This window comes from Grampus griseus (genome assembly GCF_964374135.1).
Source record: "Grampus griseus genome assembly, chromosome: 3".
Taxonomy (NCBI): Eukaryota; Metazoa; Chordata; class Mammalia; order Artiodactyla; family Delphinidae; genus Grampus; species Grampus griseus.
This window is the reverse complement of record NC_139019.1, coordinates 50,532,028-50,544,737: the sequence shown is the minus strand read 5'-3', so window position 1 is coordinate 50,544,737 and position 12,710 is coordinate 50,532,028. Positions and strand designations below refer to the sequence as shown.

At 35.1% G+C, this 12,710-nt stretch overlaps 1 protein-coding gene across 3 annotated transcripts in view; it reads right to left on the bottom strand.

The window, feature by feature from the left end:
* RNF180 (ring finger protein 180) overlaps positions 1 to 12,710 on the bottom strand; it is a 282,912-nt gene that overhangs the window by 57,170 nt on the left and 213,032 nt on the right. For all 3 annotated transcript variants that reach the window (XM_082651886.1, XM_082651887.1, XM_082651888.1), the window contains one exon: positions 10,336 to 10,561. In XM_082651886.1, coding sequence (XP_082508012.1) covers positions 10,336 to 10,561 — 226 coding nt within the window. The remainder of the gene's footprint in view (positions 1 to 10,335; positions 10,562 to 12,710) is intronic.

The following is a 12,710-nucleotide window of genomic DNA, read 5'->3' as shown; positions in this document are numbered from 1 at the left end:
GGAGCTATGGATTTTACAATATACAAGTCATTACAGAATATAATTTATGCTTAACTGATGTTAATATTTAGGAGTTCCTATTTCATTAGGTAGATAAACTACAGTTAAAATTTTATCCATTTTAATGTAATAATTCCACTTAATATTTGGTACTGCAATATTTTATACCCATGATTTTTATACCTGAATAGGAAAAGAGTTGTTACAAATACTTTAACCCTTTGGCCCAGGAGAAATCTGCTAGTACTATAAGACCTTCTTAGGTTAGAGAATTTATCCAAGCTTTCATCTCAGCCATCTTGTGTTTAAGTTGTGCTTATTGATGTCCTTTAAGATTCTGGAGCATTAAGAATTATTTCAGTAACTGTTTCATTACCCAAGAATAACTAGTTTACCCTCTGTTAGAGGAATAATAAGGCCAAGAGGAGATCTACTAAATTAAGCCCAATTCAACAATAACCTTTATTGTGCTCTTAGTATGATAAAGACAAAATGCTAAGTACTTTGTACTGTTATGATGTATACTGTTATTATTTTGTATTTAAAGTTACACTTCAAGATTTAGAAAAAGGCTTTTGAAAGCCTATGGATAGGGATATACTAGTGGATCTTCAAAACAGATAGTTAGTGGGAAGCAGCCACATAGCACAGGGAGATCAGCTTGGTGCTTTGTGACCACCTAGAGGGGTGGGATAGGGAGGGTGGGAGGGAGGGAGATGCAAGAGGGAGGGGATATGGGGATATAAGTATATGTATAGCTGATTCAATTTGTTATAAAGCAGAAATTAACACACCATTGTAAAGCAATTATACTCCAATAAAGATGTTAAAAAAAAAAAGGTTATCACAGCATCCATTCTTGGCTTCAAAGAATCCATGATTCTCTGTCTTCTGTATGAAAAGAAACAGGACTCCATCCTCCCTGCCCACAATCATATTTAATGCTGCACTTCGGTTTACTTATTTATTTTTAAAAACTGTCAAAGTAACACATGGCCATGGTTTGAAAAGATCCAAATGATGTTAAAAGGCTCAAAAAACCAAAACCAAAACCAAAACAACAATGAAGATCTATTCCACTCCCTCTCTATCTAGCTCCACTCACAATCCCCAGGGACTGTTTTAAATATCCCTGTTTTCAAGCTTTTTTCTGGAGATTAACCTCCATTAAACTCCTGCAAGGCAGTGTTTTTCAACACTTGGTTTGCAAACCACTAGCCATATGTGAAAGGATTTAGGATGAAATTGAATGAAAAATTTAAAAATTTTCAGTTACCTATTTATTTTAATGTATATTAGAAGAAATGTATAAACTAGAACATCAAATACATAAATTCACAAATAAATTGTTAAGGATGAGGCTAAAATAAGTATTTTTTTTAAAAATGTGTGTTGATATGAAGAAAATCCTTAAGTAAAAAAGTAATTCTGGTGGTATGTGGATACAGTAAAAATTGTAAAGGTGGTAGGAAAATGAGAGAAATTTGAGAAACACTGCTCTAATCATTATGCTTATTTTTCTGTTTCTTTTTTATAATAAAATATATTTTTTCCATACATTAATGCACAAGAGTGACTACACTAAAAGACATCATGAAATAGATACTCCTACTGATAAAGAATGAGTTTGTACATATATACAATGGAATGCTACTCAGTCATAAAAAAGAACAAAATAATGCCATTTGCACCAACATGGACGCAGCTAGAGATTATCATACTAAGTGAAGTCAGAAAGAGAAAGACAAATACCATATGATATCACTTGTATATGCAATCTAAAATATGGTACAAATGAACCTATCTGCAAAACAGAAAGACTCACAGACATAGAGAACAGACTTGCAGTTGACAAGGGGGAGGGAGGTGGAGGAGGGACTGGGAGTTTGGGATTAGCAGATATAAACTATTATATATAGGATGGATAAACAACAAGGTCCTAGTATATAGCATAGGGAATTATATTCAATATCCTGTGATAAAAGAAAAGAATATAAAGAAAAAAAGAATGTCTGTGTATAACTGAGTCACTTTGCTGTACAGCAGAGACTGGCACAGCATTGTAAATCCACTATACCTCAATAAAAAAAAATGAACAAGTTTGGATTTTGGAGGCAGTGATGATTCTGTACAAGATGAACAGAAAAATGAAAAAATGAAAAATTTCATGGATGAACTCAAGAACAAAACCACTATTAGCATAAGAATTAACAGACCAGATTTTTTGGTATAGAATAAGAGAAAGTATGAAATGCCGTTAATGGGAATAGGGACAATAGAACAAGACCAATTACAGGTTGTCACAGTGGATAAAAAGAGGAAGTGTGATGTTCTTTTGGATGAGCTGTATGTCCTGGATAAAGCCCAGCAGGACATCTAAAAGTCAGACAGAATACAGGATAATTCATCACTGTGTGGGACTGGCCCAAACACTGCAGGATATCTGTCATCCCTACCCCTGCTCACTAGATGCCAGTAGCATCCTCATATTATTGTGACAGCCAAAATATCCCTGGTGAAAAATATCATAAGCCTGCTTTATGCTTAAAATCCTAGATTAGGTTAAATGTCATTTCTTTACTTACTTAAGGACTTCTACACACAAGGTGAGGACTTAGCCATTTTCTTTTCCTTTTTTCCCAATGGAGTTCACCAGCACTTCTGCTTATCAGCATCTAGTTCCACCATGTAAAGGCACAAGAGTAGTGGCATGGGGTGGGTGGTCAAAAAAGGAGACAGACATTGAATGGAGGAAAATAGTGGAACAAGGGTAGAAATCCTCCTTGCTGAGGTGTGGGTACATCTGAATGAGGTGAGAGCAGTGAGTGACTTCACAATTAAGTTGTACTGACCCTGTGGCTCCCTATGCAGTACCTGAGACACTTGTATCTTCCACATGAGCATGGGCTGGGATCCCTGAACAGTGAACACTGAGTCTATCGTAGGACTGCCCATACCAGTGTTCTTCAGAGTCCACAATAGGGGCAGTGACATGCTTCGTTTGAAGGCTTCAGTCATAAAGTCAATTCAAAAAAATATGATGCCTTCCTTCACAACGAAACCATAATCTCCTTAGCGGAGGGATTCCTCCCCCCTCACTTGGATGACCCTCTCTCCATTTAATGCTCGTAAGACATAGCCTTTTCCCTTCCTCAGCCTGCTGATGAAGGTGGCCTGCAGATCCTGTTATACAGCATGTAGCACCTCTCTGAACAGACCTACTGTTGGGATGCTGATGTGGGAGTTCCTTGTCTGAAAGAATGAGGCTGTCAGTCAATGAATAAGAAAGGTCTTCCCTATCCAGAGGTCTGTCTCCTCAGCTCTGCCCATCCTGGATTCTTTTTCATCTCCACAGACAAAAGAACTCTAGTTAACACCAGAACTTTTCCCAATCTCACAAGCAGGCTTAGAGTCTTCCATGTGCAAAACTTATTCTGCTGTTTTCCAAAGTGACTTTGCCATTTTATACTCCAACCAGCAATATATGAGTTCCAATTTCTCCATATCCTTGTCAACACTTGTTGTTGTCTATCTTTTTAACTATAGCCATCCTAGTTACTGTGAAGTGATAGCTCATTATAGTTTGGATTTGCAACTAATGACTAATGATATTGAGCATTTTTTTTCATGCTTATTGGCCATCTTTATATCTTCTTTGGAGAACTGTCTATTCAAACTCTTTGTCCATTTTAAAATAGAGTTATTTGTTTTTTAATTCTTGAGTTGTAACAGTTCTTTATATATTCTAGATACTAGATCCTTTTCACATATATGACTTACAAATATTTGCATTTATCCTGTGGTTATCTTTTCACTTTCTTGATAATATCCCTTTAAGCAGAGAAGTTTTTAACTTTGATGAAGTCTGATTCATCTATTTCTTTTTTGGCTGTTTGTGCTTTAGGTGTCATATCTAAGAAACCATAGCCCAATACAATTTCAAAAAATATTTACACCTATGTTGTCTTCTAAGAGTTTTATATTTTTATCTCTTACATTTAGGTCTTTGTTCCATTTTAAGTTAATTTGTGTATGTATGTGTGTGTGTGTTCATAGTGTGAGGGAGGCTTCCAAATTCATGCCTTTGCATCTGAATTTCTAAATGTGACAGGCTCTCTATGTTCTTACTGAGTATAATGGTAGACTTCAGTACATTTTTTAAAAAATAAATGTTTTTCTATTTGCTGTACATCCTTAGGACAATTTCCATAGACTTAAATGAAATAAAAATCATTTCACCAGTTAAACAGTTGTTTTGCTGGAGTGAGGATCCATGAAGCTTCTCACGTTACCATTCCAGAAATCTTCTTCACTATTTCTTAATTTATCAACTTTAAATAATATTGACTTCCTTCTAGGAGGATTTGGGTCTTTTGCAATATTTTCTTCCCTGCTCACCTCTCAAATTTTTGTGAATAATATCATTTTTAGTTTCTATATTGTCTACCTTCATTATTAGTATGCTTTCATCAGTTAGGATGCTCTTGGTGTACACTAATAGAAAATTTATTCAAACTGCCTTAGTTAATTAATAAATTTAATATTTCATGTAATAGAAAATTCAAAGGTAGGGTAGGCTTCAAACCTGGCTGACTTGGTGGTTAAACAATGTCATCAAGACCCCTTGTTCATTTCTTTCTTTAGTTTTACTATCCAAAATAAAGACTTTATACTCAGCTGGTTCCCCACTTGCTCATAAGATGGCTGCCAGTAATTATCCCTATTACACACCTTCTTGTTTATGTCCAATGGGGAAGAAACTAGCTTTTCCATCTCATGTCTTAAGAGTAAAGGCAAATTTTAGTCTCACCTCATCACTCAGAACTTAAACACATGCCCATTTATGAACCTATCACTGGCAAAGGAATAGATTACCAAAAAGCCAAAGATGGGTTCATCTACCCAGGAGCCACCTGACCTATGCTGAGGGAGTTAAATACTGGAATAAAACTCAGGGTATGTTAGGAAGAAAGATGTAATGGATATAAATTAGCAACCAATAGTGTCTACTACCTATTTTTTTGTATGCTTTTGTGTTAACTTTTTTTCCCCATATTTGCTAGTTTTATTTATTTATTTAACTTTTTTTTTAAAAACATCTTTATTGGAGTATAATTGCTTTACAATGGTGTGTTAGTTTCTGCTTGATAACAAAGTGCATCAGCTGTACATATATCCCCATATCTCCTCCCTCTTGCATCTCTCTCCCTCCCTCCGTATCCCAACCCTCTAGGTGGTCACAAAGCACCGAGCTGATCTCCCGTGCTATGCAGCTGCTTCCCACTAGCTATCTATTTTACATTTGGTAGTATATATATGTCCATGCCACTCTGTTAACTTTTGACAGTATTATCTTGACCTCCACTAACAAATGATATTAATGCCTTCCACCCTGTCTTCTATATATGCTCTCCCACTTCAAATTCTCAACTTCTAGTGTATCAAGTACTTTATCAAGATCACATCTAACAGTGTTAAGAAATATAAGCAAAATCACATGAAATACTGAATGTTATATTGAGAGTGGTTTAAATCATTATTTTCCTAAGCACACTCTATGGAATAAATCTGGAAGGAATTTCATCATAACTCTATCCACTGAACTACTCTAAATTACAACTAACCCCTTATTCATTTGCCAAATATCTTCAGTTCCTTTAGAAAATGACAACCTTCCCACTTTAATCTTTGATAATAACTGTCCCCTGGTTTGTACACAATTGGAATGGTGACATTAGGTAGCTGAGATGATTAATTCATTCACTTAATAAATAACTCTCAGGGTTCAGTAAAGTTAACAGAATAGTGTAAGATTGGAAACTGACTTTCTCCCAAAATATCAACAAAAGCAGCTGAAACCAGAAGAGGAAAAAAATCCCATTTACAATTGCAGCAACAAAAGTATACAGGCATAGGGCTTCCCTGGTGGCGCAGTGGTTGAGAGTCCGCCTGCCGATGCAGGGTACACGGGTTCCTGCCCCGATCCGGGAGGATCCCACATGCTGCGGAGCGGCTGGGCCTGCGCGTCCGGAGCCTGTGCTCCGCAATGGGAGAGGCCACAACAGTGAGAGGCCCGCGTACAGCAAAAAAAAAAAAAAAAAAAAAAAATACAGGCATAAAGCTAATAAGATTTTTGCTGTGCCATTTGAAAGGAAATTACAGAAATGTTATTGAGAGGCAATATGCTTTCAATATTATAACAATGTTATAATATTATAACAATGTTATAAAAATGTCAATTAAAAATGTGAATTATTCCCCAAACAACTTATAAAATTAATTCACTTGTGAGTTATTAAAACATAAAGCTAAAATAATTATAAGACCGAAGTAATGGTATAGGGCAAGATAGAAATATGAATGGAAAAGAACAGCTGCCAAAAAACACAGAAACATTTTAGTAATTATCTTCATTACCTAAAAAAGGCAGTTCAATCAACATAGAAAAAAAATGAATTGTTCAATAAATGTTAGTGGGATAAATGCTTACAGACACAGAATAAAGGGACTATATATTTTTTTAAATTATGACTTAAGCTGTTTATTCTTTCTAAATTAGTAAAAAACTATTTTGCAAGATTTATTATTATTATTTTTTGTTTGTGGTTTTCTTGTTTTGCTTTTGAAAGGTACTATATTTTTAACCAAACCGCACACCATAATAAATGGACTGGAATTAAGAGCAGGGAAATGAGGACAAAATGAAATCCAAAATAAATATAGGTAAAGAGACTATTTATAAACAGTAAGTCCCCTACATACGTACCTTCAAGTTGCGAACTTTCAAATATGCGATCGTGTGTTCACATGTCCAATCACATAAGTTAGCTCACATGTCTGGCGTATGTTATCACATGTGTGCATCCTCTACAAGTGGTTGTACTTTTGTGTATTTTACTGTACAGTACTGTATAGAGTGCAGTAGTACAGTATCTTTATTTCAAGCTCAGGATGTCTGGAAGCAAGCGTAAAAGCAGCGGTGATGTAGCTGGTACTACTGTACTTTTCAAGGTACTGTACTGTAAGATTAAAAATGTTCTATTTTTGTGTTTGTTTGTTTTTTATGTATTATTTGTGTGAAAAGTATTATAAGCCTATTACAGTACAGTACTATATAGCTGATTGTGTTAGTTGGGTACCTAGGCTAACTTTGTTGGACTTAACAAACAAATTGGACTTACGAATGTGCTCTCAGAACACAACTCATTCATATGTAGGGGATTTACTGTAATTCTGTAGTGGATAAGGCCTTTCAATACCTAACTTTGAAATTAAAAATAATAAAGGCAAAGGTTGCTACATAAGACTACATAAAATATAGAAGTTCTGCACATTTATAAAATATAATAAACATAATTCAAGTACATATGACAAAATAGGAAAGCGATTTGCCACATATGACAAAAGCTGACATTACTGAAAAAAAAAATCCTCTTGCAATAAACAAGAAAACGATGAACAGACCAAAAGAAAAATCAGCATAGGACATGGTAAGGGATTTAAAAGGAAAAAAAAAGGATAGTCCAGAGTGTTGAGAAAATAAGCTCATTATATTGCTGCTTGCAATAATTTTGGAGCATAATTTTGTAACATATACATAGCCTTAAAACACGTACAGACTTTAACTACCAATTCTACTCCTGGAAATCCATTACAAGGAAATGCTCGGAGATGTGTGCAAATATTTATCCATATATATCAGCAAAAAAAGGAATGATAAACAACTAAACTAAATAGTAGATAGCTTAAGTAGATAATGATATAATCACAAGAATTTAAAGTAAAACAAGGGAATTCCCTGGTGGTCCAGTGGGTAAGACTCTGCACTCCCAATGTAGGGGGCCCGAGTTCAATCCCTGGTCGGGGAACTAGAGAGCACATGCATGCTGCAACTACGAGTTCGCATGAAGCAACTAAAGATCTTGCTGCTGCAACTAAGACCCAGCTCAGACAAAATAAATAAAATAAATAAATAAATAATTTTTAAAAAGTAAAACAAAAGCAGGTCAAAAGCCTTATGTTCAAAATGAACATTTTACAAAAAAAAAATGATTAAGTATATGGATATAAAATATTCTGGAAGAATACTCGATAAATGATGTTATCTTTAAATGGTAGGACTATGGAGGATTTTGAGCTTATAATTTTATTTGTATACTCTGATTTTTCTATAATGAAATTGTATTACTTACATAATTTTAGAAGTTATTTTTATAGGAAAACCAGACTCTATATATATATATATATATATATTTTTTTTTTGGCTACTGGCAATGTTGCTTTCCCTAATCTATACTCTGATATGCCCTCAGCTCTTATCAAAGAATACCATAAGATACCATGTTAGAACACCTGATATTGCATTTGCTCTGAGGATGTTTTTGAGGACACTGCCTACTCCATCTCTCACTATGCCTAGAAATCACATTAAAAAATTTCTTTTAAAGTGCTGGAAAAAACTTCTCTTGCCCTTAGGAGTTGGTATGTTTCTTTCCATCGATCATGAGAATCATTTAATTGTATGCTTATTTTATTTTTTCTTAGGCAGACAGAATATTAAAACGAAATACTTCATTACTTCCCTTGCCTTGCTACTTCATTGCATATATATTTTAAAACATGTCAAATCTTTTTGAGGTAGGTATAAATAACTAAGTAGTATATTCCCATTATTATTACCAGCTTCTAAATGACAGTGCACAACCAAATTTAGTCTCCATTGGAATAAATATTCCCAATATGATTTATTATATAGAAGAACCAATTTTGGAAATAAAGGAAAATATGACATTGTTGCTTTGATAAATGAACCAAGAGAGAGTCAAGTCATTATTGTTTTAAGACATTAAGGAAAGCAATTTTAAAATCCCTGTCAACATTAAACTGGATCATGGAAGGCAGGGACATCTGTCTAAATCACTATGTACATCGCCTAGATGCTTCCCTTCAAAACAGGCTTTCAGTAAATGTTTTCTTGCATAGATGGTCAGAGATAACACTGAGAAAGAGATGTTACTCTTCACATTTCATTCATTCCAAAGCACCTAGCAAGGGATCTAGTACTAGAAAAGAACCCCATTTTTCCTGCTTCAATGTAAGCCAGAGAAGAAGAACTTCCAGTAAGCTTCTGTCCTCCCATGGAATTGCTTCCTTCCCTCTCTCCACTCCTTACTTGCTCTTCCCCATGAAAGGAAGAGTGATCTGCCAGTGTGACAGATGACAGCCTGCACTCCCTGACCATGTTTCTCTATTGGGTAGAGTCAACTGTGCTTGGCATGTCCTTTTGTCTCCAGGTCTGTCTGTGCTCAGTGCAGTGATTTTGTGCTCCAAACTATATGCACTAGGCAAAGATCAGAGAGGCAAAGCTATATTTGCTCTTCACTGTTTGATTACTGAGCCTGTAAGCCAGGTTTGCAAGTCTTCATGCAGCTGGTTGGGTTAAGGCATGCAAAGCTTATTTTTATAAACTGATTCTTCCTTGCAGATGGGTCCTTGGATTTTCTTTTGCGGAAGAAAAATGTGCCATGTGTTTTCTACAGTTTTACTATTAATAAAGTACATACTTTGATCCTCATTTGGTTCCTCTATGGTTGAGGCGAGAATGTGGATATAGAAATTTCCTCCCCTAAGGTTTAGCACACAGTAGTGCACTCAATAAATATCAGCTCTGCTTACTTCTATCATTCTTCCCTTTCACCTTAGCAGGTTTCTATGTTCCACATTCATTCGTTTTTCCTTTCTCCACTAGTATGTTTTAAATATTGTGTTATATTCCATCTTTACATGATAATTAGGTAAACAAATCCTTGTTCCAATTTTACTATATTCTAGTTCAAGAAGAAAGGCCTTAAGAACAACAAGAAGGTTGAGAAGATTTGGAGTCTGGGGGAAAGGCCTAATAGTTATCCTCAGATATTTACAGATTTATTCTCTGAGACTTCAGAGGAAAAAGCACGGGCCAAAGAATGAGGAGTAGTGGAAGGCAGATTTGAGGAATAAATAATCAACAGGGCTGCTTCAAATTTTAATGGAATGTCCTTGACACTGGAGATGTTCAAGTACATGCTGAACAATAACTAGTTAGGATGCTTTAGAAAAGATCTCAACATTGAATAGAGGACTAGAGATGAGAAACTATTCTCATCTATGATTCTATGATCTTAACAAGTTCTAATGAGTTGGGCAAGCACTGTTTTATAAACTAGAGAGTAACAAATTATGCTGTATATGATTTTCAATGACTTTCTCATGATAATTCATACAGTACTTTTAGAACTGGAACAAAGAGGTAGTCAAAATAGTCAGGTAATTGTGTTAATGAAAGAGAACAGTTACCTGTCTGGAAAAAGACTCTGGAAATAATTGTCCGACACAATGGGCAGGGAGTGCTTGCGGGATTGTCTTTGGCAAGAGTCCGTAAGCAGGGCTCACAGAAGATGTGGTGGCAAGGGTAACACATGTAGGGGTTGAAATAAACATCCAGACACACTGCACAGATGTAGCTCTCCTTTTCTTCTGCATATTCATTGTCATCATCTGTACTCATCTCATTATCCAAAGTCTGCAAAACATAAGCAAAAACAATTTTTCTTAGTTCAGTATGAGATTGGTTGCCTTGAGAAATTGAGACACTGATTTTATATTTTCTTAAAATGAATGAAAATATTTATGAGAAACAGGTAATATCTGTTTCTGTGCATAATCAAAGTGACAGAAATGCTACCTCGCAAAGTGGGAAGAAACTGGAAACATACATGAAAAACCCAGAAGTCTTAATTATTCATTTTAGTATTTTTATATAATGCTACATGTTAAAATATAGTACCTGAACACATTAAGTATACCTGTATCTCTATTTAACCAGCACTACTTAAGTAAGTGTTAGGTCCTAGGATGACAGGTTCCCCCTATCTATTCCACTCCCACCACAGCAAATAAGCTGACTGTCGCAAGATTATAAAGCCTTACATGGACATTCATACGTGAAGAGAAGTGGGGGTAAGAGGATGTCATACTTCATCTTCACACCATGCATGGAGCGTTTTTATTCTACATTTTGCACCTTCCTGGACCTCAAAGCCAATAAAAGGCCAAAGCCTGAGGTATGTCAGGAAGTAGATAAGGCAAAGAAACTTGTAGTAATTCTGGGATGAGCCTTGTAACTGGGAAATATGATGATCCCTCTCCTCTCTCCCAAATGGAACAGTTAAGAAAGACGCTATTAAAAGGTAGTTAGGATTTGTTATAAAGCATAAACCAACACACCATTGTAAAGCAATTATACTCCAATAAGGATGTCAAACAAACAAACAAACAAACAAAAAACTGTAGTTAGGAAAGAGGCACTCAGGTTAGCAGCACAAAATCTGGTGGCTGAATTCCTGTTACTTAACATCACAATATTCCTCATCCATGAGGATGCTGTGAGAATTAAATGAGGTAATCCACATAAAGCGTTAAGCAAAGTGTCTGGTATATAACAAATATTCAATAAATATTAACCATAGCCATCCTTCTCTCCTCTCTTCTTCAAAGGCCCTATAGTCTTGGTTAGAGCCTTGGGAAATTTTCCTCAAACCAGGCCTGACCTCAGTCCACTGAGGCATAATGGGAATCTACATGGTGTAGATGCTTTCCTCCTCACTTTAATGGATGTCAAAAATGGAGATCAGTGATTAATATTTGAGTAAGCCTTGGGTTTAATAAATATTTTTAGGTTACATGAAATGTAAAAGTTACACAAATGAGGCAAACAGAGCCTTGAAAATACAGAAGAACCTTTCTACTGGATAAACTATTATTTGATTTATCCAGATGGCTTTGCTTCCTCTTTCTGCTGCTTGTTGATAATTTCTCTCTTTATGAAAGACATATTTGAGGCATTAGGCCATTCTTTTTAATTGTTTGTCTGATTTTTCTTAAGCATTTTTACTTAATTTAGTTATTTGTTGTTACTGGCTAGATGTGTTGCAAATATTTCTTCCTTTTCTCTGGTTTGCCTTTTCATTCTTTTCATAGTGTTTTTTGATAAAATGAAATTCTTAATTTTAAAGAACATTTTTCCTTTATGATTTAATACTTTTTGTGTCTTATTTAAGAACTCTTACTTTTTCCCAAGGTCAGTAAGAGAGTCTTATTTTGCATCCTATAATCTACCTGAAATTGATTTTCATGTATGGTGCACATTAGGGTTAAATTTCATTTTTATTTTTATGTAATTAGTAATTGGTACAGCCCATTTATTGCAAAGACCTTACTTTCCTCCACTGTTCTAAAGTGCCATGTTGTTATTCGGCCAAATATGCATGGGTTGGCTTCTATTCTGTTCCATTACTTTACTGTCTATTCCTATGCCATTATCACAATTTCTTACTGTGGGTTTATAATAAGCCTCAATAGCTGGTAAAGGAAGTCCTTTCATCTTAAAGTCTAATAAGAACCTGCAGTATAAACAAGCAAACAAACAAACAAAGCAACTAATATTAAACTTTCTTTGGGTTATTTGTATGGAAATACGTTAATATAAATGTTTCAGACATTACATGAAATTTCTAAAAATCTTAAAAAAAAAAAAGCCCTTACTCAGGTGGATGATTACAAAATAGATAAAATTCTTCCTGTCTCTCTATGTGTACCCATATGCATTTCATCAAGATGTGGAGATTAGTTTTCCACCTTCTGATTTTGGGCTCTGTCATGTGACTTGCTTT